Genomic DNA, 26,420 nt, shown 5'->3' with positions numbered 1-26,420 from the left:
TGCTAACACAGGCTGACGCCTTACGCTTTTCAGCGAAACAGCGGATCGCCAAGCACACCGGCAGCTTAGACAGTAACCATCTGTGCTGATCGTTTCACGCCTCTTTCCTTGTCAGCATAGCAGCCAAAGATGGCAGCGGACCTTAGAAGCTGGCGTCTTAGAACAACGGCGACCAAGGTAGAAAAAAAAAACAGAATCCCTTGCCTGTGATGCAGCTTTATCACGTGAGCTCCCGATTCTTCCTGAATGACGACTTGAACAAGCGGAGAAAGTGCTTTCTTTTTTTTTATTCTTGGCCCAATCACTAGGATCTTCATGAAGCGCTTATTATGAGAGCCTGCCAATGCGGACGTGTTTCCACGCGTGTGATTTGCAGTGCCGTCGTCGCACTCTGAGCCCAGTTGGGAGAACCGTGCTACCATGCTCCGAGTGTTGACACCAGTCCTGAACGCCGCTGTGGTTTTCGAAAGTCCAGTGCTTCTGAGAAAAAAAAAAAGTGACCATAAGGAAGCAACGGACATCCAGAGTCGAGTGCCAGGATTAAACACCCTCAAAGCGGAGAAGGCACAACTGACAAGTCTAGAAAGACATCAGACAAGCGCCTAGAGATTGCGAGGACATCCTGAGGCCAGAAATAGCGTCGCAGAAGACGTTTGAACAAGAGAAGCCAAAAGGGGGCAGAGTCGTATCGAAGTTATTCCCTTGATCTTGGCACTGCAGAACCATGGCGAGCAAGTGTGCGCCGTCTACCCCAGCGGCGCTCGCGGGAGGAGGAGGAACAGTGGTCGTCAAGAAGGAATCTTTGTCCCCGGCGCTGTTCGCCAGCGCATCGGCGTCGGGAGGGAGGCCGGTGGTCGTCAAGAAGGAGCTCGTGCCGTTCGCCTTCGGCTGCGGCTGCAGCGCGGCGCGATCATCGCACGACGCGACGCCAACGGCGGCGGCGCGCCGAGCCATCGTCGGCAGCGGCGGCGGGATCGCGTTGCCGCTGACGTCCCCCCCTTCGGGCCGAGAGTGGAGCCTGCCCAGGGGCCGAGCCTTCGACGCCGAGCTAGCGTTCATTCGCCTGAGGGCGCATTCGTCAACGGCACCCGTCCACAGGCGGGACATGGTCGATTTGGAGGAGTCCGAACCGCAGGTAAGAGAAAGGCAGCAGGCCTGGCGGACTACACCACGCGCATCGCCTTGCGCCCAGCTTTTCCTTTCTCCCACCGCCCCTCTCTTTCCCACCACTTCAGTCTTCGCTTTAACTTTCAAGCCCCCCCACCCTCTCTCGGTCGTCAAAAGCCCGCGTCACATATGCCCTGCTGCTGGTCGGCCTCGTATATGGAAGTAGTGGTTGCGATACTGTGATGGCGGACGCACCCACGTCTACGAGCCACGGTGGACTCTGCGCCGTGTATGTGCGCGCGACGTGTAACGCCACCTGTTTCTCGGATTTCCGACTCTTCCAGAATGCGACCGCTGCAATTTTTCACGTATGCACGCAGCATTGCGTTCGCCGAAGGCAGCTGCCAGTTACGCAACATGTTCTCCGAGACTCGGCCGTAGCAGCTAACCACAGGTGCGCAGATATCCACATCGAACAGGTGGTCGCCTCACTGGGCTCGCGTTTCTTGCGGCTGCAGTAATCTCTCGCTGTCGATCTTGATGTACTGTTACACGCGTCTTGTCCGAAAAAAAAAATTCATCCAATACACTCGTCTCACGATGGTTTAAACATCGCACTGAGGACATTAGTTGATTAATATCGCTTGGAAGCCTCGAATACACAGGAAACTTTTTTGCTATACGATCCGCATATCCGATCGCTAATCTGTGTAATCGACGTAGTAAGTACACCTTTATAAGTTCCTGAGAATATTTTACCAGAATCCTTGGCATACTGCGGTCTTTCTGGGGCTGTTTATTACTCATTTCTCCTCCCCTTTTTGTTCTTTTTGCGATCCATTCACTAAGAATCTCTTGAGCGCACTGCACATTGGGTGCCTATAGTGACTCAAGCGGTGATGGTGATTTTCATCCCAGTTGTCGTGTTTCTTGGCTGACTGATTCGCAATTAAGCTTACATTGCTGATTGAACAGGAATGTAGGAATGTGACCTCGCCAGACATCTTGACCACGCACCATAGTGGATAATCCGGCAACTTTCCCGCAGTTTTTCAACTTGCAGACATCGCTCGGGCCTGATGCGTCGTGGCATTTCCAGCCCAACAGAATTCCGGTACTCTGCTTTATCAGAGATACTGTTCCTTGTGAGCTAGGTTAAAGTACGGGACGAGTGTGTTTGAGAAATAAGCTCAGGTGAGACCCACATCAAGAGAAGCCTTAGTTTACACTCCGGAAGATAACTTATTTTTACGTCTGTATAGCATTTGCAAAGTCATTGATCACATGTCCGGAGGAAGACTACTTCAAGTCCACGAAAGTGTGGTTTTTGCCCATACTTCGTGAGGAAAGGGTTTCGTCATGGTTATCAAAAAGGGCCCGATGTGTGTTTTCAGGGATTTGAATGCATATGTCACCCGGGGCTCTGGCTGCACGAACAGTATTTTCAATTGGTTTCTTTGAATTCGCTAATGCGTCTCTGCAGCTTTTTTTTTTTTCGCAAATACATGTTTCTTATGGTCGTTTATAGACACAAGACCAGAGGTAGCTTGCAACGCCAGCGTGAACGATGCACGCGGATAAGAGTCAATCTTCGACATTTCTTGGTGCTCCCCGGGAAGCCTGGACAAACTCTTGTAGTTCGCATGGCTTCCACCATGTGCCGCGTGGCGCTGAAAATCACCGCGGGAATTTCGAATGTTCAGGCATCTCATTTATTTTCTGTGGCCGCGCTGAATCTAGGGGAAGCTCTATTTTTCTAAAAATTTTATCAAGTTTAAAATATTCCCATTTGGTTACGCAGTTTTCGCTAGTGGCGACCGAAAGATGACGCTAGTTGGCGATGTCCCTGAAAGTTGAGAAAGTTATAATTGATCGAGCAATGAGAGTACTGCATAACTTACAAACCTGGCTTGACGTTTTGTGTCCAAGTGGCAGCCAGATTTGCACGTTATGCAGCACGCTCATTACTTCACTAATTATTACGTGCCCAACTTTCCGGGACACCACGAACTGTAGCGTCATGTGTTGGGCGCCAGTTTGTCGTTATTCCTTCGTTTCCTGATATGGCAAGGCAGAAGAAAAAAAAATCACCCTGATTTCTTTCTCGAGTGTACTGTCTTGATGAGTGCAAGTAAATGTAATTTGTGGAGCATCTCTTTTCTTTTCCAAAAAGAAAAAAGGTGCTTCATAAATTACACGCTGCACTCTGAGAGCGCAGCTGTTAGGCGCCCGTTTCTGCGTTCCGCGTCGTAGTCGGTGTCGACGTCGTCGGCGTAACACGCCACCTGTCAGGTGGCGTGTTACGTGGCGTGTTGGCAGGTAGTAGCAGAGGGAAACGCCACCTGCCATGTCGAGAGCAGGGGAATGGACAACGGGAAGGTGGCATGCCACGGAAAAAGATCCGTCAGGGTGGCTAGCAGCGCAACACGCCATCTGCCAGCCGTGAAGAGCTGCGCTCAAATTTCGCGTTACCAACTATCGTGATCGTCTGTCAATTTTTTAACGAAAAAATGCCTCTGTAAGGGTTTTCATTCGAGATATTCCCAGATCGATTTTTGTGATCGAACTGCACAGCTCCCTCAGGTAAAAATAGGTCCAAGACCACCCATGTCAGCGTAGGCTGCCTAGCGTACAAGCCCACGTATAGGCTAGCGTGGAGGGCATTTGGCAGGTACTCTCAGGTTATGAATATACCAGCTTACCAGTATCCCTCAGTAGGAAAACACACGAGTACTCACCTGCGGGGTGGAACATCGGAGGCTTACGAAGAGGTCTGAGATTAAACTGAGGACTTCGCAGTGAGCTAGGGAAAGGAAAATGATAGGTGTACCGTCAACGGGCAACTGCGCTGGATTTTACACATTTTGAGTTGAATACCGCATTGCACTTCTTGGGCCTCCCTGTCTCATTTCCCATGAACAGCTTATAAAAATAACAATTATAGAACAGCATCCGGCATCTGGCTCCTTCTTCACAGTTTTGTGTCGTATGTATGCGCTGATGTGTGCCGCGTACATTTCTAATTAAAAAAAAATTATACAGCGGTACTGTGTTGTCAGGTCTCGCTCTCATCGCCGACGGCCGGAATTGGTTATGAGGGCTGGGGGGAGGAATAACGAGTACTCGATATGAGTACAAGAAAAGAAAAATACAGGGTTTGCTTCTGCCTTCATAAACATATTGTTAACGCGAATTATTTCGATATAAGCGCGGGATTATTGTTCACATCATCACGTACGAGCAATACAAAACGGAATGTTTGGCTCGTACCCTCCTTTTTGTTTCTTTTCGCATCTACATCGAAGTTCAAAAGGCACTGAGGGTGTCTAAGTGTATGGACAAAATACTGCAGAAAAAATTGTTTTTTTTTTGTTTTATATCAAACTTGAGATGTAATCCTTTGCGGCATGAATAGAAGTTCTTAATTTTCACAGCACTGCGGCGTAACAAGAACTACTGCGAGAATGACTTTCACATTACGGTCACGCGCCTTTGCACGAACTAACCGTAAACCTTAAGTGGGAGGCAGATTGCTTTATCGGTCAGGTGATGAATGTTTCACCTTGACCTGACAAATTTTCTGGGCTGAAAAGAACAGATAAAATATTTTTATATAAGGCAAAGTTCTGAGGAAAGCTTAGACACGAATATTTGGTTAACCCTTTCAAAATCAGCTCGTAATTTCTATTGAAAAGCTATTCGTCCTTCCGTAAAATTTGTAGAAGCCTCAAAAAAGCCAATTATTCCTATAACGCGATAACCGAATGTTAATTTTCTTCACGCATGTCATAGTGGTTAAATATTTCCAAATAAAATCAAATCAAATTTATTCCGCAACAAAAACGTTACGAGGAGGACAGGTAAAGGCTGTGAGAAACAGCTTGCGGAGCCCTGACCCCCCTAGCACAAGGGGCAGCACAGATGCGTGCGGCTAAGGAAGTACAATACACTTGGGCAGAGCACATATATGAGTTAAGCAAAATCGCTCGAACAGGAAAGTACCAGGCAAAGAAGAAAACATTCACTGCATGGCATCATTATACAAACATTTCAGGCAGTTCTTTTGGTGATATACCAAATATGTCAACTTTAGTTTCTTTTAATAATAAATAAATAAATAATAAATTTATAAGTGTGGGCAGTAGAAATTTCAGCATTTGATACCCGTAATTGGTTCTGCATTTGGCGACGTACCACACTTCGGGATGGCGGACATTGTAAACAGGAAAGTTTTCCGCTAGTCGTGCTAAGCTCATTATGGCATCATTATTTCCACATTATTTACACTGAGGCGCCAGGATTTCTCAGAAAAACTCTCGAAGTACCTTAGGGATTACATTTCTTTTTTTTTTTTTGAAGAGGCAGATCACGCTAGATACTAAGATTAAAATGATATTATTGCATGACAAAACCTACCCAGACGACTGTGGCGAAGAATGTGCTGCCAGACTCGCTGTTAGGAGGAACATTATTTTCCAGCTAACAGAAAAGGTGTCCAGCGGTGATGCGAAGAATCTGAAATAAACAATGAGCGTTAGCTGTTGCACAGTATAGCAGTGAGTTGCTGTGTACTCGGTTATATGTACAGTTAGCTTCAATGTGGAAGGAAAAAGATTCTTGTTCAAACAATACTTTCTCCATAGGCACAAATGAACAGCACACTGTTTCCTTTGTTCTAAATAATTTTGTTCCCCATGAGAGATTTTGATAGCTTCAGTGCAGAGGCCACAGCAAAATTCGTTCTTGGGCGCGAACCTACTGTTCCTTTCGCAGTGGAGCGAACTGTGCGTGGAGTCCGAAAGGGCCAAGTACGACGGGCACTGCGCATCGCTGCGTGTCTCACAGAGTAGCGGTATATAACACGCACGTCCCACCAGTCTGCGCAGAAAAAAAAAAATAAGTTTTTCACCTTTAGTGCGGCCGGAACGGCGTGGCGTTGCTCGGCTTTTGTTTCTGCACTGACTCATCTAAGCAGTCACGTGTCCTTCGCCCTTTGATGTCACCAGGGTGCGAGTACGGACTGATTCAGTTTTTTTCTTCCCCTAAATGCACCAACTGCGCAGTTGCTTTTCAAAGGCTGCGCATAATTATGTACACTTCATCGCGACAAACATGTGAACAAGTTTTGCAAAGAATCTGGCTCTAGTATGAGAGCTTAATAAGAGACTGGTTACCCGTTAGCATCCACCGAAGAGCAGCCAATGGCTGCAAAAGAAAGCTTTGTGGCGTTCACAGGAACTTCGTAGTTGAAGAGGAATTTGTCTTGGCCCAGACAATCCTGTAGCCGTTGGCTGCGCTTTGGTGGATGCTAATGAGTAATCAATCTCTTATTAGAAATCCACTCCACCTAGGGGGGAATTCCTTAAATTTTGGAATAGTATTAGACGTATTTCAAAGGAAAAGCGGGGAAGCCCGAACTAGTCGGCTCCTGTGTACAAGTGTGGCATTGTAATGAAAAAGCAGCAATTAGCTCATCTGAATCATTTACCGTTGGAGTTGGCTTTTGCATAACGAGGTATGTAAATTTTGGCTACCCTAAAAGCACCTCTGGCGGCATACTGTCTGGACTAAAAAGTATGCTGATGGCGATGCACTTGTATGGCGCAAGGGCAGCTTTGGCCAAAGAGCGCCATTACACAAGGTATTTGTGTTTACACAAGGTGGGGTCAGAGTCCCATTCCCAAGAATTTCACTTGAAAGAAGCCGAGCACCAGGCCAGGGGAAAACCAACGTATCACCGGCGGGTACCCGGTGGGACTGGAAATCGAACCCCGCACTTCGTGCATGCGAAGTGGATGCTCAAGCCACTACTTCACCGCTGTGGTTGATAGACAGAGTAAAACGCCTGTTTGCATTATATAAATCATTTATTTAAGTTATTCCTAACTTATTTCGGAAGTAGGGAGGGAGGGAGGGCTCCGGATTAATTTAGTCAACATGGAGTTACTGACATCACGCAGCGCACGGGGGTGTCGCCGGCGGTGTTCGGCATTTCGCTTGTCTTTTCTCAGCCCGCAAGTAAAAGTGGACCAGAAACAGCGCGTTCTTCTTGTTCAAATTCACAGCACTGATGTAGGAGTACAGCATGCCTTCGAACAGTAAGCCGAAAACTCGACCATGACATAACTCGTCCGAATACCTTCGAGGATTTGCCCAGCGTTTCGCTGCATCATGGCATCAACGGGATCCATGGTTAACGAGCGAAAAAAACAACAAAAAACCAAGGCGGCAGAAAAGAAGACAACACTCTACTTCTCTGCCGTCTTCGTCTTTTTTTTTTTTGCTCTCGTTAACCATGAATACGTACCAGCTAGCCCAGCTTCTCTCGATGAACTGGATCGCCATGCATTTAGTTCAGCGTGCAGGTAAGTTCTGTTCGCAGAAGGCTGCGAATTTCCAACAGAGTACACGCTATGCTACACTGACACATTTAGCGTATCGTGTGCCGCAGTCGCTCGCCGCCAGTGACAGCGCCAGTACCAAAGCACACGGGCAGATGGCGCCAGGCGCCTGCACGTGGTAGAGTCACTGGCACGTCAGGGAGATCTGCACTTTCTGCACATGCGAAGAACTGTCGCTGCATCTATGAAGTTTACCCGCCGCGGTGACTCAGTGGTTAGGACGCTCGGCTACAGATCAGGGGTACCCGGGTTCGAACCCGACCACGGCGGCCGCGTTTCGAAGGATGCGAAACGCAATGGCGCCCGTGTGCTGTGCGATGTCAGTGCATGTTAAAGATCCCCAGGTGGTCGAAATTTTCCGGAGCCATCCACTATGGCACCTCTTTCTTCCTTTCTTCTCTCAGTCCCTCCTCTACTCCTTCCCTTACGGCGCGGTTCAGGTGTGCGCCGAGATGTGAGACAGATACTGCGCCAATTCCTTTCCCCAACAAGCAATTTTCTATTTTTTTTTTCATCTATGAAGTCGGCTGCATCGTAAAGAATTTCGACATTTGATGTCAGCGGGACCATGCGGTCGCTGCTCGGCGAATAGTGTTACGAGGGGGGGGGGGGAAGCAGTCGCACAAATCTTTTCCCGGCGGGTGCATAATCAGGAACACCAATGTCCAGGAAAGGCATGAACTGGGAACGGGACGCACAGGCCACAGCCTCTGTGTCTCCGAAGGGGTTCGCTACCATTTCGTCCTTTACCATGTTCTTGGCTTGTAGGGGTAGAGACACAAAGTTTTTGGGTGACCATTTTTTTTTTTTGCCTTGAACGAAGCCTACGGGCCTGGTGATTGTGAAAATGAGCCCGGAACGCCAGTACGCATAGTTAATAATTCACTACAAACGATTATGAAGCTGTAGTTACGGTCTCGGTAGGCGCCAGCACCTAACTGCACCTTGACGTCACCGTGGACCGGCCAACCCGAGGGGGGGGGGGGGGGGGAGCTATTCTCGACATTTCGCCGTTTTGTTCAAATTGTGACGTAGGCTTGACGTGTACATCAAGGCGGCGCCAGGGTACTGATCACGTGAACACAGAATGGGATTACGAAATGTGCAGAAAAAAGAAAAAAAAAACACAAATGACGTCGTCTGCTATACTGTTGGCGCCAAATACGAAGAAGAACGACATTCCGGTAGCGTCGTTCTGCTGCGAGGCCGCCTTGAATAGCTCTCACTGTGCACCAGCTGTGAACAGAATAAAACCCTGTGCGTGCACACAGACCATTGCGTGGCAACAGGAAACGCGGTCTCACTGAGAACACATACATGCAGCGACTAGCGCACACTTTCACTGGCAGAGTAATGCTTTCCCTTGGCGACTGGGCCTTGCCATGATGGAGAAACGAAAAGCGCTCATTAAGTCATGTCCCGGCAGCTAGAAGCGATGTTTGTTCCATGGGCCCAGCATCGCACCGTTGTGGTGACAAAAGATGTCGGTTACTTCGAAGGCTTGAGAGGCGTTTCGCAGTCAGCAATGAAATGAACGCAACTCAATCTTTGCCGACTTGCTACTGCGCTGTAAGGGGGGGGGGGGGGGGGCAGTGATTGAACTCGTGAGCAATGTGTTCGTTTTGGGAGAGTAGGTAGGGTCCTCGCACGGCCATGCTACGCAAGAAAATAAAATTTATGTTAAACACCACGCAGCTTAAAATGTACATAAGGTGAAACATGTGCAAACACGACAAAGCATGCTCTTTAATGTAGAAACTAGTATTTTCGGTTGGTGAGAAAACGGTCTCGTGGTCTCGCCCACGTGGCTATGCTGTCGTCTGCTACGGAACGCCAGAAACGTGCATGGAGCCTCTGGACTAGCACATTCCTGATTACGCCGGCAAGCAGTGGTTGTTCCTGTGCGCAACGAATGGCTTCGGTGCTGCCACAACAATCGGGGCAAGTGCACCTCAAGTGACGTCACTCGACGTGGGTTGAAGTGCCGAGAGGCTCCTCGGTGAACATTGAATATCATATTATGTTCCACTCAACGCACGCTACTGAAACTTGCTAGCAGGCATGTCCTTACTCCCACGAAACAAATAATATCCTTTGTTCGAATTCGAAATTTGGTCATTTGGTCTTGCGAGCGCACTTTTTCTTTGTTTTTCCGCAATGTGCGGAGGTGGAAAGTTTTCTGTTCTGTTTTGTTGTGCCATGGGCTCCACGAATACGTCAAAGAAAGCGCCCGGAGTGTCGTTTCATTGTCGATACTTGGGCATAAGACGTGTAGCGCAAAAAACGCGAAGTTCGAAGGAACGACACACACGCACAGCACAGGCGCCAACTTTCGACTGATTTATGCACCTGAGAGTCTTTAGATTTCACGTTCGCCACGGCTGTCTTGGAAACAAATCAGTCGGAAGTTAGCGCCTGTGCTGTGCGTGTGTGCGTCGTTCTTTCGAACGCGTTTTTTTTTTTTCGCTACACGTCTTTTGCCATTTCGTTGCTTGTCATCCGAGTGGAAGCTGCGGGAAAAATGATGAATCAGTTTTCTGCTGCAGAAGAACTGCGCGATAAATAATTGCCTAGTTTTAAAGCATCAGGTGGCTTTCTATCTGTGGGCGCATGCAAGGTAGACTGCCCGGAACCACCTGAGGACATCTAATACCTCGGCACGGTGCACAGAATCGCACACACTTTTACAGCGGCAGCTGTTAAGCGCACATTTCCCCAATCTTCGGTGTTGGTGCATCACCGAGCTTGGGTTATTGGTCAGCGTGTTGCGATGTTACGAATGACGTCACTGCACCGCGTCACGCTGAGTGACCTGGACACAATGACGTCATGGGTCATAGCATGGTTACGTCACACTCACTCTACCAGAGAAGAAGACAAATGATAATGAATATTACATAATTACATTCCCCACCGCAACCAGTTGTCGCCGAATCCGCGTTACACAACAGCAACTGCCCTGTGAGTTTTTTTCCCCTCCTTCCTTCGTTGCAGGCCAAACGAAGACGGCAGGATAGCGGTTCGGACCTCGCCGTCGGAGCCCAGCATGCCCTTCAGGAGTCTAGGTGAGAGGATCGCCTCTTCGACCGCCTAGGTTGCGCGCATAGACCTAAGCTCGTGAGTGTACCGAATCGGGCATGTAGAAATAAGCATTAGTACTTATTTTTTTGGCACACAATCAATCAATCAATCAATCAATCAATCAATCAATCAATCAATCAATCAATCAGTGTTAGAGCATATAATATCCAAATACTTTGTAGAATACATTGAGAGTAATTGCCTGTTTTATAGTAACCAGCGTGGCTTCCGTAGCCGTCTCTCGACAATAAGACAGCTCTTAGAAATTACTCAAGTTTTTGCTACAGCCATAAACTCAAAAGAGCAAACTGATGTCATTGCGATAGATCTCTCCAAAGCATTCGACAGAGTGTGCAATGGCAAGCTTTTACACAAACTGCATGAGATGGGTATCGATGTGCAAATAAATAATTGGGTTCAGGCTTACTTAAATAACCGACAACAATTTGTACTAATATTAATAGATTAAGAACGCTCATCGACTTCACCAATATCCTCCGGGGTTCCGCAAGGCTCCGTTCTGGGTCCATTATTGTTTTTATTATATATTAATGATATTGCGAAAGAAGTGCACCCTCTCGTCGAAGCGCGCTTGCTTGCTGATAAATAACATTGTGTTATTTTGCCGCATAAAATGCCTGCAAGACCAGCTTCTCTTGAATAACTCCTTGAAGCTTGTGTGATTGGTGCGTTAAGTGGGACATGAAAATTAATTATGAAAAGTCAACTTGTATGATTGTGTCGAACAAGAAGAAGCCATTAGTGTTCCCGTACATAATTAATGACAGAGCACTAAAGCGTTCTAGTAAATTAAAATATTTAGGCATCACGATTAGTCATGACTTAAACTGGAGTGATCATGTACAAAATATTTGAGGACCATCTCAACGAAAACTTGGATCCAAAATATTTGAGGACCATCTCAACGAAAACTTGGATTCCTAAGGCGGAAGCTAAAAGATGCACCATCGGATGTCAAACTACAAGCCTATAAATCAATAGTAAGACCAAGTCTGGAATACGCAAGCATAATTTGGGATCCGAATGGGAAATATCTTGCAGACAAAGTTTAACGTGTTCAAAGATTGGCAGTAAGGTTTACATTTAAGTCTTACTAAAGAACGCAGCCCGTATCAGAACTTCTTTTACAAGCACAGTTGCAACATTGGCTACTCGCAGAAAAATTGCTAAGCTAAAGTTTTTTTTTATAAGCTTTATCACAGTATGTTCAGTCTGGATTCCAGCTTGTACTTGCGGTCACCCGGAAGACTGTCATCGCGTACTAACCATCCTTTTGCAGTTATGCCATACATGCCGAGAGCTGATGTTTATAAGTTTTCGTTTTTGCCTAAAACAATTATAGAATGGAATATCCTTGACCGACACATATTCGACAAAACATGTTCACTTGAAAACTTTGTAGAAGAGCTGCAACTGTGTTGAATTGACTGATTGTACCATTCCCACCCTGTAACAGCACGCAAGGGCTAACAGTACTTGAAAATAAATAAATAAGTAAATAAATAAATAAATCGATCACTCAATCAATCAATGCCCTTTAAAGTTTATAACGCAAGGTGACTAAGAACACCGCACCGATTTAGCCACCGGGCTAGTGTCTTCGTACATTGATTGTTCTTGTCCATTGCGATTTTTCATTCCTCGCTGTCCCTGGTGTATTAATGTTCTTTTATTCCGAAGACATCAGCAAAGAAAAACCTGCCAAGCTTGCGCTAATTAACAATGTACAGTAATTTAAGAATTCATTATTAACATAGAAGTGACGCTACGGTGGAGCAATTGCCGGCAGAATAAGCGAGGCTAATCCCACCTGTAGCATTCAACACCTCAACTCAACTCAGCTCAATCCATTCGCTCATTATAAATAGCGTATTATGGATTCTTTCACTTCCGACTTCTACTGTGTTCATTCCTCCTGTCGTTATGATGGTGTGATGTTTCTGTGACCTGATTTCGCTTACATTCTTGGTATCTAAATTTATCAAACGTTAGCAGTGTTAAACATTATGTTGAGTTTATAGTAATGTTCATGCGTTTTATTTCATCACCTTTTCCTCGACTGACCTCAATTTACTTTACTGCCATACTGTTCCTCTTCACGTGCGCATTTCTTAGCCTCTCTTTGTACGCTTGACACACGGCACTGAAATGTAGCGGGCCAGAATGTGTAGAAAATCTCGGTGCCTTCAAAAGACAAATCGTACGCATTCTATAAAGTAATCCAAAGCAGAATGTTCTGATAACGCCCTTGAGCTAGATGGAGACAGAGACTCCCAGACAAAACAACCCCAGCAAGGCGACCTTGTCTGCGGCCGCAAACTCTGCCTTCGCGATAAAAACGCAAACCAAAACAAAGAATAAGGAAGAAGCCTCAGCAGTTTCAAAACAGCTACGTGAAGGTTAGCCACTCGGCTCAGAGGCATGTCTGGCCGCAGCGTTGGCTGCTGACAGTCCACTAACAGGGAAAGACGAAAACAGCGAAGTTATATCCGAGCGCATTTCGGAACCCTCTGCGCGCCATGGGTCCAAGCAAGGGATTCGGACCCTCGAGACTTCTTTCAGCTTGCCGGAAAACAACGAGAAAACAAAGAAAATAGTAATAAATGAAGCCGTTCAGAATGGGACGCCCAGAAAAAGCAAGTCGCTCCGTCTCCCTCTCTCGTTCCCAAAGCAGCCACCGATTATATATATATACAAGTAGCCTCGGTAAAGCCGGTGATAAATTGTAGGCGCATGAGGCCAGCGTACGGCGGGTCTCAAAGGAGCAGGCGATAAGCCCCGCGTGGAGGCCGCGAAAATATGGGGTGGAGGGGGTAGAGGGTGGGAGGAGGGTGTTTGCGTGATTAGCGAGCAGCGCGGCGTCGGAAGATGCACGACGCGGGCGCGCGACTCCAAAGCAAACACATCGCTGCGGTGACGCGACGCCGACCCCCGAGGCGAGACTCTGGCAGGGACCATCTGTCGCTCGGACTCGCTGAGTGCGTCGCGACTGCAGCGTGGGTGTTCACGCTTCTTGTCGTGTGAACGGTCAGGGTTAGCCCAGCTGCCCGAACATGTTGAGTAGTGCTGTCGAACCAAGCAGCGTACCAATAATGTACCGACATTGGCCCAGCGTAGAAAAAACTGGCACTGTCAGTGTCACCCCTTGCCGGGCGTTCTGCTTAAGGGCTTCCCACCTGCTATGATCTTGTGTACAAGACGGCAGTATTCATAAATAAATAAAATAAATAAATAAACCGTGCTTTGTGTTATATAAGCCAATGTAGGCCTGCTGTTAAGCTAATAGTTTCTTAGTTTCCCACTGTAATCGCCACTATCGTCTGTTGTTCCACAAACGTTCCTTGAGTGCATGTGCGGGGAAGATGAGATCAATGTTTTCTGATTGATGAGCCGGGAAAACCCGATGTGCAGCCCCTATTAAAAATGTTTCTAGAGGATAAAACACGACAGCAAAGTTGGCTGTTCGAATTGCGCCCCGTAGGCACTCTCCCCAATCCATGACATGAAACAAAACATGGCATGAATGTAGATATTTTAAACTCCTAATTTTCAGAAAACCAGAGAGTCCCGACAGATTCTGCTCCAACATGGTGATTACCACGACTGACTCTTCCGCCTCGTTGCAAAAGCTGAACAATAATATGTTCCTTACGCTTACACCAACTATTTTCGACGGCCATAAAAAAATCCGTGCTATGAAAAATTGAAAATTGGTTTCTGAGGAAAGGAAGTAGCGCAGTGATAACCTCACATCTCGGTGGACACCCGAACCGCGCAGTAAGAGAAGGGATAAAAGACGGAGTGAAAGAGGAGATGAATAAAGAGGTGCCGTAGTGGAGAGCTCCGCAATAATTTCGACCACCTGGGGATCCTTAACGTGCAGCGACATCGCACGGCACACGGGCGCCTTTTGCATTCGTGTGCTGTGCGATGTCAGTGTAGGAGTGGAAGAAGAAAGAAAGCGATGCCGTAGTAGAGGGCTCCGCACATCTTTTTCTCTTCCTTCTTTCACTCCCACCTTCCTCCCTCCCCTTATGGCGTGGTTGAGGTGTCCATTTAGAAGTGAGACAGTTCCTGCGCCATTTCCTTTCCTCACTAATTGTAGCTTCGCGTCAACCCTGATCTGGATTCAGAGTAGAGCACGGCCTCTTGAACGATTCCTTCCTGCTCTGCCTTTTTCAATCTCTATACAGCTGCCCAACCTACTTCTATTTTATTGAAATAATCCAGTTTTTGGCCTGCGTTTTTTTTTTCTCTGTCGTTTAAAGCTCTTTTACTTCTCCGTCCCTGTTTCTAGCATATTTACTGGTTAGTTTCCTGTTCCTTTTCTGCCACTGTGGGTCAACGCTCTTTATAAGTATTTAAACACCTTAGCTGCCCGCCTGTTATCGTCCACTTTCCTAGGGTGTTCTTGATGTACTATTTTACTCTCAGCTTCCCGTGCTTCGAACGATCCATGTGCCCCTGTGCTTTCTCGTTTGTGTTTTTGCCGTGGACACCTGTGCTAACCAACACCTCTGCGATTTATTTGCAGCGCCGACTGAACTTCTGCCCCCAGGCACTAAACAGCGTTCCCAAAATTAAGCACTGGCACTATTATTCCTTTCCAAATACCTCTCCACTGCATACCTGTTGAAAACTAAACATTTCAATAGAACTGCCCGTCTTGAGTTTGATAGCTCATAATACGCTCCAATACTTCACCAATCAACTTTTTTTCTTTTTGCCGAGAGTCGTGTCAGAGCTTATTATATGCATACCTCCTGTGCCCTCATAATGCCCCACGCTTCATTCATTATCGCAGCATCTCTTCGCCCTTTCTCCCTAACAGTCTGTTCGCCTTATTCCATGTAAAGCTGTCCTTCGTTTACATACCCCAAGATATTTGTAAATCTGAATGTTCAGCGCGACGCGACTCGCGGTGGGAACTAGAAACGTTTGTCCAGATTTTGGGATTGTTACCATAAGAGTATGCACGGCGACAACGAGGCAAAACAGTGTCTTCGAGGCGAAGCGTTGTCGGCTGCTGCAGCGCTGGCGCAAATGCCGTCGCCGAAATGCAATGCTACCATGGCCACCATGCAGTGCCTCAAAGTTGAGGCAGGAAGATCTATAAACAAAATCAATATTGTAATGACTTCTTATCAAGTTGAAACAGTCCACAGGAAAGTTGGCGCTTCATTTCACTGCATTTGACTACAGAGTATACAGTCTATAGACCACAGTGCACACTTCCTGGTTGCGCATTCATCTTCTTAACAGCCATTTATATGCTTTTCTCAGGACGTTGGCGGCATCCGCGACCTCTCAGTGTCGGTGCATAGTTTGCGTCAACGAGCGCGCTGTTATCTTTCTGACACCCACTGTTTGCCTGCAGCGCGCATCAGGCGATTCACGGGCACTTATTTATAACCGGCCCAAGCCTACGCCCGGCGAGACTCTGTCAAACTGCAGGTACGCTGGCTGGAAGAATGCCTCTCCGACCTGCTGATCTGCTGCTGCCAGCTCGGAAAAGAAGACCCAGATTTGCCGACGAGCGTTTTCTGCCCAGCATGCTCAAGGAAGTTGATGGTTACAGAACAATTCCTTTTTTCTTCGCACAACAGCTATCACCTTGACACCAACCGTAGCTTACGGATTCACATGTGTGATTGCTACGTTGCGAGAATGGTATATGCTAGAATTACGAGAATTGGGTGTGCCAAATGGCGGCGTGCATAACCGCCCGTATATAATCCAATAGCTCGGCTTCAGGGGCGATGTAGTGCGTTGGCCTCCGCGCAGCCAGGACAGCCAGAGCAGCCCGGCCGAGAACGGCTCGAGCGCCGGCTCGGACAATTCCGGTCCGGACTCGCCCGTGGGCACCGATGACGCCCTGGGCGTTGTGAACGGCCTGGCCTCCCTGCAGCCCCAGCCCCCGGGCAGCCAGCAGGGCGCGCAGCAGGCGGAGCCGTACCCGACCACCGCCTGGAACCTCTGCAGCCCCCAGCACCAGGACGCCCTGGGAAAACTGCACCAGGTATGTCGTGTCGCACGGCTCTTACAGATAGGTAGGTCGCTGGCGGGAATTTGTAACCCGACGAGGTGTACGAAACTCAGAATCAATGCTCGGCGATTGGCCTGCGGCAAGTTTCTGCAGTTCAGCAGAATGTGGCCCCCTGTGGACTGCGTGGTCAGCTGCTGACGGTACTTCTGCGTCTTATCTTTCTTCCTCACATTCATGTGACGGAAGTGAATTTTGGACAGCCTTGGGAAGTTGGTCTGGATGCCGCAAGTGGCATGGGAACGCACCGACCTAGAAGGGAGATGATTCCTGCGTAGCCCGCCGGAGTATCAAACATGTTTTGATAGACTGTAAAAACATACATACATCCAGGTGTCAAAAAGAACAATCGGTAGCCTTCTTGAAGCTCTGAGCTTTAGGAGAAGAAAAATTAGAGCATGAACCCTAAAGATGAGCAAGAGAAGGCTGAATTACGGGTGTCGTGCCCAGGAAGAAAATAGCTTAGAAGCACCAGGATAGGACTGAAAGTTTAAAAATAACAATAGAAAACAAATACGGAATGAAGGCAAATTCCGCCACAGTTCAGAGGGGATGGCACAAAAAAAAAAAAACTTGCCCCCCTCCTCCCTCCTTCCACAACTTGTTCTACTCAAAGCGGCTTATTTAAATACGTCAGCTTTGTGGGGATTTTCGCAGTTGCTGTGATCAGTGAGTCCGTACCGGCGGATCGGCTCTGGCGTTGGTGTGATATCCTTTCCCTCTCCCCGTGTGGCGGCAGGGTTCTGCCGACTACGCCGACTCGGCGCTGGGTCCCGTGGCCGCTCCGTACGCGTCGGACGGCTCACTGGGCGACCGGCTCCACTGCGGGGGTGGAGGGCGCCTGGGGGGAGCCGTGTCCGACGCGGATCCCCTGCCGCCGTCCAAGAGCAGCCCCGCCGCGGCCTCCGCACTGGACTGCGCCGCGTACGCGCCCTACTACTCGAGGTGAGGAGGAGGGCAAGGGCTTGTGGTTCACATATAGTCTAGCATAGCGAAAACGTACTAGTGTAGACCCATACCGGACACTGGCTGCGCACGCCTAGTGGCCCGACTTCACGCCGCCCTTGTCACGGCGCTTGCGCAGAAGGTGTCTCGTAACGCTGCGTACGTCCCTGCTAGTACGTCTCCGCTATGCAAAACTTTCTGCTCTGTGTCCGTTCCGTCCGTTTAACATTTAAGCTACGGAGCGATTACGGCAATTCTTAAAGGGAAACGGAGGACAAATTTCTCCTGTATATCGACAGGATGCATTTGTCCCGTGTGTTCCATTAAGATAGTTGCACGACCACTTTGATGTATGACGGCACCTGGCAGCCGGGTGTGCAGTGAAGGGCAGTGACTCAGGCCGTGACCGGCAGTTATAGTCGTGCATCCGTCAAGGCGGTCAAGGCATAGCCATCGCTGCGTTGGTCACCGCACAGGCCTCGTCCGCGCGTTGCCACAGTCTTGGCTTTTTAGAGTGCAGCGGAGGGAAGCAGAGAGAGGTACAGTGCGGGGAAATGGGAAGAGGGCATAGGGGGAAAGATGCCATCGGCTCATTGTTTCAGTATAAGGACCCATACTGAGTATACGCGAAACGGGGACAGGGAGAGAGACAGTATAAGAAACATGGAGCATCCGAGACGTAAGGCACACGTACTCGCACCCAGCGGCAAAGCGCAGGTAATGTCAAAAGAGGAAAGGGGCATTCGCACAGAAAACGGAAAAGTGTCCCATCACGGGACGGTCCGACTACGGAGGGTTTACCGTTGTTACAGGCTTCTACCGCTTTGTTTTTCCCACGTAGTGGCCCCTGTTTTAACGTTGGAGACGTGGTGGCAGCACTGCTTCAGCTATTAATTGTGTCAATTCCTTTCTATGTGGTCGGCGCAGCATGCAGGCGTACAGCCAGCTGAACAGCGGTTCTTACTCGATGCCGGCATCGAGTCTCTACGGCACCCAGTCCAGCCAGGCGTACGGTGGCGACGTCCTCTCTTCGTACGGTGAGTATATCCACGTCGTTCACCTTTTTCCGACTTGTGCTTGCTAGCACGGCGTGGAGTGCTCCGTAAACAGCATAGAAAGAGGCCAGAGCGACAAATATTGGAAGGAAAAGTTCGCTTTCTATGCTGTGTGTGTCCGGCCATCTGCAAAGCGACGACATCGCAGGTTCCCGGCAGAGTTCGTCGGCAGCGCCGTCGTCGGGCCAGACCAAGTCCAACTTGGCCCAGTCGTACCTGTACGGTGCCGGCGGGTTCGCCACCTCCAACGGCACCCAGAGTCCCGCGGCGCAGGCAGCCCAGGGACACTACGCATATGGTACGACCGTCCATGCCACCCGTCACGCTTGCTTACGTGTTTGCACTCGCGCTCATTTGCCAGTAACGAAACCAATCCATAAGAAATCATGCGTCCAGTTTTCCTGTGAGCTTGTGAACACCTTGGCGTAATATGTTACAGCGCTTCATGACCACCATCATTTTCATAACCTATTTAACCCTCAGGAGGCTCCGGTATTAGTACGTTAAGTCCTTAGTAGCATTTTTGTTTTTAACAATTTTTCTTCTCGTTTTAGCGCAACAAGGTTTTGTTAATCTGTACCACTAAAACCATGCCCGGCTTTCCTGGGCATTCAGCAACTAACGCCAACTGCTGGCCGCAGTAGCAAACCCAGCGTAGTGCAATGGCGGCATTTTAAACTTGTAATTTTTAAGCATGGAGGAAAAAAGAAACTAGGAAGGAGCGTGACGTCAGAATCTTGAAGCCTAGTCATAAAAATATAATGGAAAGCATCATGGGAAATAGGCCCTCACGTGACAAGGCAGCGGTAGCTCTTAGCCGGATTTCGGTTTTGATTTCGCTCTCACGCTGTGTTGCGTCAGACTAAAAAGCACCGCTATCCAAGCTGGTTGGCAGTCTGGTAACTGTGGAGGGCCTATTTCCCAAGAGTCTGTGCGCGAAAGTGCCCTCGGCAGCGGCGTCAGAGGTGGATGGCTTGCAGAGGTTGAGCGCGTGACGTCATGCTCCCTCCTAGTTTTTTTTCTTCCTCCATGTTTTTAAGGACACTAGAAAGTTCCGAGAAACAATTATGCGCTAACATGGTGATTATTATGGCCCACTTTTGTTGCTCACTTATAAAATGTTTCCTGCGCTAACACCAACTATTTCCGAAGGCCATAGAAAATCAGTGGGATGTACCGAAAATTCGAAATTCCCTGGGTGATTTCAACGCCACGCGGCTTGTGGTGGCAGCCGTGCAAACTGCAAATTGCCCGCGCTGTGTGAACAAGGCCGGCCAATGGCACGAGTTTTCTTTACCTGGACCGTGGGCCGACCGCACGTATAAGAGCTAGTGCTGTAGAACTTGCAGCGATGGAGGGTTCATTTACCACCAGGTTATCTCTAAGGTCCGGTCGAGTGACAGCAATGTGAATTTAGTAGTGAGAGCCTCTGCTAGACCGGCTGCCTGCAAGAAAAACTGGGACACATTTCATGATAGCCGACTGTATTCTAGCACAGCTCCCTGAAAGCTGTTCATTGCGGACGCAGACGGCAAGGCATCATCCAGCGTACACCGTCAGTCATGGCTGTCCTAATACGTAACGTAATATATGTGCCGAATGCTTGGCTACGTAAGAAGTGTAATCTGTGCTACGTCTAGACTAGGAATGCGTGAGTGCTGACCCTTATTTCATTACCATAAAAAAAGAACGGTTTTTCAGAAAATGCACTTTGCTGGCACCCAGGACTGCGAGTAGCGGCCTGTGATAGCTCAAGTACGACATGTAATTCATGCTTGTCTTCTGCTGTCAAAAATCTCGCCTGGCACTCACCCGACTGCGCTGTCGGTCACACTCCGCCTGTCGCTTCCGAAGGCGATCGGCAGCGGAATTTGTGAGAGGTCCCGCCGATGTCGACGCCATTGTGTAAGGCCATAGCAGCACTATCAGCGAGTGAAATGTTGACAGGCAAGTCTAGATGGTCGCTCCACCTCGAGCGCCAGCCAGGTGATCGTACCCAATTCTGGACAAAAACATCTGTGAACGGGAAAGAGTTTATGAACGCAATTTTTTCACATATTGCAAGATTTCACTATAAAAATCAATATATCCGCAGTTCTCCCGTCGGCAGGCTTGCATTTTTTTTGCTATTAAGGTTTTTGCATCGTCAAAAGCGTTGCCCATTGGTTTTCGTTGGCAGTTTTAACTGTTCGATGCGAGCGATGGAAAAACTTTAAAACAAACATTTTGCTACACATCGGAAGAATGGACCATTACCTTCAATATTTTCACACAGTACCTTACAGTTTTCCAATATACAAAATTTTTGTCCAAGAATGTTGGACATATGAGCCTTCCGCGCCACTAGTGCACGCGAGCTAGTTGGTCCAGACGCGACAGGCGTGCGTCCACCTCGCCGGCACATGACGCCATCCAGCGCGCTCATGGCGATTCTTGTGTGCACGCCCGCTAGCTGGAGGCTCCTCCAGACTGCTGCTGCCTTGTGTTACTATCTCCTTTGAGGTGCCGTACGTATGTAACGTTGTATTGTAGGTGGTAGTTTAAAAACCTGAGTGTTTGGCCCCGCTCAAATCGACGAAATATTGACCTAACGGTTGCAAGATACAGGAGATGAGGATTTTTAACCCCGTTCCAGCAGCACCTGGTGCACTTATGCAGGTCCTAACAAGGACGGAAACCGGACAGAATTTGCGCATGCGTAGCCTTTAAATGCATCCTGCATTAAAATGTTGCAGTCATATCGGCGCTAACGGCCAGGCAAAGCTACTGCTGCAGTGCGTGCATGCTAAGCAGTGCACATTTTTCTTACGGCAGCTCGCATAGAAGGCCACACATTATATAGAGGCTCTCTTCTTCTTCTTCACCTTATTATTTTCCCAGTGTAACTTGAATAACGTGGGCAGTCTGCCCTCGTAGCTACTCGCCATGCATGCAGTGTAACTATATAGCTAACTATGCAGTGTACGCTTACGAAAACATGGGTATTTATTGTTATTCAATGAAAAGTGGGCCTCGATTGTTAGCTGGACTGATTTTGGCCATTATCGGGCAGACTGGCAGAGATCTGCAGACACGTGGAGGTGCGCTTGCATATCGCGTTTCTGCGTGCTAAAACTACGCACGAATATTCGGCTCCCCTTCCGATGTGCAGGATCGAGCTACGCGGGCGGTGCCTTCGGAGGCTCGGCGCAGTCCGGCGGCGGCGCGAGCGCTGCACAGACGGCGCTCGACTACTCGGCCGGCTACGGCGGCTACGGGGCGGCCGCGGCTCAGGGCTACCCCTACTACGCCCAGGGCTACGGCTACGTCCAAGCTGCCGCGGCCGCAGCCGCCGCCTGCGCTTCGCCCCTGGCGCCCTCTACCTACCAGCTGGCGCAGCTGCCGCCCTCGCAGCAGCAGCAGCAGCAGCAACAGCACGGTGTGTGAGTCATGACATGCGCAAAAGTAGTACGCTCTTGCGGGTGCTATTCTTCTCACTTCGAGGAAGTTTAGACTGCGCGAATAGGCCGAGGACAACAGGCAAAGGGATAGCGTCTGCTTAAAGATAGCACGCGTCGCAGTGCGCATGCGCCAAACACTATCTCAGATCGAGTCGCAGCATAGGCTCCGTTACCTGCACTATTTCTGGAGTTCACAGTTCGTGGCTGTCCCGTGCGTTTCCAGCACAGCGGCAGGCTTTCATGCAGGCGCTGTCGGTTCGTAGTGTTTCTGGCATTGCCCTCTCTCTCTCTCTCTGTTAAGTGGGGAGGACGAGGTTAGAGGGGGAGAGGAGACACGATGAAACGGGAGTGGCTACGATTGGACAGATGGCTCCCAGCAGGTGGCGTTAGCGAGTGCTGACCGGAGCCAGTTCCGGCTGTGCGCGTCGTGCTCGTAATCGGTGACCATAGGCAACATACCGCACCTGTCAGCGGCCACTCAGCAGCGCCGCACATCGCATTACCGAGAATCGTGCTGGTTGTCAAACTTTTCAGTATGTGGAGCATATGGGCATTCGGTTCGTTTGATCTCGCCTATAGCAAAATGGGTGAGAGGTAGCGCAATTTTTTTGCGCAATAAATGCATCTCTTGCTGCCGGACTACATCAAAATTCCCAGAAAGAGCCAAACCATTTTTTACAGCAGCAAAATTTGAATGCAGCTCTCGATAATGTGTCTAAGTTGTTCTTGAGAGACCGCGCAGGTGCATCTGCTCCCTTTTTACTGCATTAGCAGCGAAGTCCCTTTTCGGGGAAAAATTCGTTGTCTGCGTGGCCGCGTGAAGCCCCCCAGCGCCACTAGCGGATCGGGGCACCCACCGGTAGGCACTGCATCCGCCACCTACGAGCCTCTGCCCATCACCCACCTTCGCCGTCGAGACACCCATTCGCGCAGCTGAACGAAAAAGCTACGGCGATATCTAATTCAAAGTCGGAATAGGAAGGCGATAGACGTTAAAGCGCTATGCACAACTAATACGGCTAATGCAGGTTTGTCGCATCGCATCTACTGACCACCTGTGCATTAAAAAAAATACTGTTGTGTTCGACCATTATGCCACTTTAGGCTTAACGAGAAGCACTGGCTTGTTGGGAAGAAATGATTCATTTTGTAAAAAAAAAAAAACAGTTATCGCTGTGTCTGCGTACATTGGACTAAAATGATTCGGAATGTAGCGTAAGGTACCGCAAAATGCTTGCGATTAGCTGAGGCGTTCGTTTTTGTGTTCACCCACAACTGGCCGCCGTGCTCAAATGCCGTTCAGTGTTTACTAATCCCTTCAAAAGAGGCGATAATGAACCATAATGAACAAACGTGGTTAACTCGGCCTGTGAGTGGCTGACGTCGGGACCGGTGTAATGCACCGATCCTTCGTTTATTAGAAACACACAGCTCTTCGTTTGTGTCTGCCTTCCTTCGTCTCGTCCCTGAGCCGTTTCGTGCTCACTTGTTTGCCATGCACAGAGCGGCCGGAGCTTCCACGTTACGTAACGATTCTTTTGGCTCAATTCTATTCTGTTGTTAACTATCATACTTCGCGCAGACTGCCGATACGGGCGATAACTGGGCGCTGTGTTTCTTCAGCCACTGAAAGCGGACGAAAAAGAACAGACTTCTAACACCATCCTAACATCATCCGGCACAGGGCCGGTATTATGCAAGGACTATTCTCTGCTTTCTTTTTTTTTTCATGCTTATCGTGCCCTGTGCCAACTGGCCAATTATCGCGATAGCGGGAGAGAGAATTCTTGGGCTGGTGCTCAGTGGGTCGTTTAGTCGGGCTCAGTGGGTCGTTAGCAGCCAAACGTTCTTTGTTATATCTTAGGTGGTAAATTAGCTTCTTTGTATCCTAGGTAACGCGCGAAAGTTGGACATATACGGGGTTAACACAGGAGAGTTGGATATATCCGAGGTGGCACACTTAGGTTCGGCATGTCCGATGTTAACATGCGAAAGGTTGTTATATCTGAGGTGGCCTGCTAATGTTCGTTATATCCTAGGTAGTATACTAGGTTTGGTCGTAGCGTGATGTGCAGGTTGCCACCTGCCACTGATTGCTTTCAGACTGCGGTGGCCATTTCTGCTTGCACAGAAACCTTCTATAATGCTAACGCATTAATAAAAATTACCTGGCAGTCTGTGTGGGCTGCTCTTCCAACTCTATTAAATCCTTCCCGACTGTCGTCACTGCCTTAAAGACCACGTCAACGCTTTCGCGGACCCCACTCGGAAATGACACAGCAGCAACGGGACTTCACCCGAAGCAGTAACGACGGGCCGGAAGAATGGGGATGGATTGGATTCATTCGATTATTCTGGCCGAGGACCGGAGCAGAATAACGACTCTCATCCATCGCTTCTGTTCCGCTATTGGCGTCCGCTGCGCCGACTGGAAGATGCAGCGGCCCGCTGGGGCGCGTGGTGTCGCTTGAGCAAATGACGTATAATGGAATAGAGTGGTCAAATCAGTTCCAGCCCTAGCTTCTATAATGTTGCATCATTTTGAAAAGGAGGTACGCGGCTCGTGAAATACAACGATTCTTGTCTTCTGTTCCGTTCTCGTCATCTTCCTCGAAGAGGAGTGGTCTCCCGCGGTGGTAGCGAAAGTGCGACAGTGTTTGAGCCAATGGCAAGTCGGTAACAGAAATGAAGTGGAATGAAATCGAGAAGCAGTCGGCACGTTACACCGGCTCAGTGGAGGTGCGTGGCTTTTACGCAGTAGTAAACGGATCGGGAGCAAGTTACGTGAGCAGTGGAACGAATTCACCAGTTTCGTAACCAGCGTGATTGGCCGTGGTTCGTTCTCTGCGTTGACTGTGTCTTGTATAACGACTAGTCTAGCTGATCTCACGAGACGCGGTCGACGCCATGCGTGGCGAGTGACCATGGCCCGGCAGCGCTGCAGGTGCGGCCGCCGTGCACTGACGTCGCGACAGCCACTGAAGCGCTGTCCGCCACGCTGGCGGCAAGGAGCACCGAGACAAAAATCTGGTCGGTTACCGCTGCGTAACGCGAGATTCCGCGACAGCTGTTTGCGCGGTGCTGAATTAGTACTGCGTATTTGTTGTTACATGTCCTTTGCTTGAGTGCGCGTGACGTCACTATGCTGTCACTCGTGACTCCACTCTGTTCGGACCACTCAGCATGGCGCAGCGCTCCTGGTTCGCTCTTTCTCTCTCCACTTTCCTCCTTGCACTCCTTGGTGGTGCGCCAGCACGGTGTAAGCGGGAGAGGCGCCTTGAAAGAATGTCGCTGATGTCTCGTTGATCTAATCCGCTCATCGCCTCCTGCTTCGACGTACAGCCTGGAAGCTGCCACGATGACGACCGCGACATCATGTTCAAGCAGGCCGCAGCCGTGGTGGAGTGTGGTATGTGCTGCCCTGAGGAAATAATGGAGAAGAAATGAGTACGCCTACGCGCGTCAATTCTCTTGTGTGCATATGTGTCGGAAGCGTCCAAACGGCGTCAGTTTTGTTGTAGTAGGCATAAAATTCGCGAAACAGAAAAACCACGCAGCTCGTGGGTCTGAGTCGTAATTTCCAATATTTTTGGTTCGGCATGTTCTGAGCAAAAAGCAATTATTTCTGAAAACGTTCGTGTTCTTCAGGCGCTCACTGATATTGCACACCAGTGAAACGACAAAAAAAAAAGCACATCGCTGCATCGTGTAATGCTGCTGGCCACCGCCATGGATATAGCGTTCCTTTCTTACATAGTGGAAGACGGTGCTATCTGCAACCTTTCGTCCAGAGAATCAAAAACAACAAAAACTTCTATAAGAAGAAGTCCGCGGCCGTGGCTCAGTGGTTATGGCGCTCGGCTGCTGACCCGCAAGACGCGGGTTCGATCCTGTCCGCGGCGGTCGAATTTCGATGGTGGCGTAATTCTAGAGGCCCGTGTACTGTGCGACGTCAGTGCACGTTAATGAACCCCAGGTGGTCGAGATTTCCGGAGCTCTTCACTATGGCGTCCCTCATAGCCTCAGTCGCTATGGGATCTTAAACCGCCATAAACCATAAACTTATAAGAAGACCTCTTGTTTGAGATACTGCGATCACTTGAACGCCGCAGGCAAGACGCAGTTTCCCCCGGGGATTCAACTACGCACTCGCAGAGTAGAAATATTTGAAGGCTTCATCGACACATCGAGTGCTGAAGCGAAGAAGACCTCCGCATCGTCGATGAGAGCGTGCTTCTGGCGATGGGCAGTGCATCGAGATCATCTGTGACATCACACTCTGTCGGATTCTTGTGCGACCTTCCCCTGTTCCCACGACACAGTCTGC

General features: G+C 49.1%; 1 protein-coding gene across 4 annotated transcripts in view; it reads left to right on the top strand.

Moving 5' to 3' along the window:
- Nucleotides 1-26,420, top strand: part of eya (eya transcriptional coactivator and phosphatase 2) — a 100,208-nt gene that overhangs the window by 22,861 nt on the left and 50,927 nt on the right. For 2 of the 4 annotated variants that reach the window (XM_077641275.1, XM_077641276.1), the window contains exons 2-7: nucleotides 10,503-10,573; nucleotides 16,395-16,629; nucleotides 17,393-17,598; nucleotides 18,526-18,635; nucleotides 18,802-18,951; nucleotides 21,805-22,071. In XM_077641275.1, the coding sequence (XP_077497401.1) occupies nucleotides 10,503-10,573; nucleotides 16,395-16,629; nucleotides 17,393-17,598; nucleotides 18,526-18,635; nucleotides 18,802-18,951; nucleotides 21,805-22,071 (1,039 nt within the window). Of the gene's footprint in view, nucleotides 1-873; nucleotides 1,136-10,502; nucleotides 10,574-16,394; nucleotides 16,630-17,392; nucleotides 17,599-18,525; nucleotides 18,636-18,801; nucleotides 18,952-21,804; nucleotides 22,072-26,420 lie in introns of those variants that run through there. The other 2 variants (XM_077641278.1, XM_077641277.1) reach the window with 2 other exon arrangements.

The sequence above is a fragment of the Amblyomma americanum genome, chromosome 10 (assembly GCF_052857255.1).
Source record: "Amblyomma americanum isolate KBUSLIRL-KWMA chromosome 10, ASM5285725v1, whole genome shotgun sequence".
In the NCBI taxonomy this organism is placed as follows: domain Eukaryota; kingdom Metazoa; phylum Arthropoda; class Arachnida; order Ixodida; family Ixodidae; genus Amblyomma; species Amblyomma americanum.
This window is presented reverse-complemented; position numbering and strand designations above follow the sequence as displayed.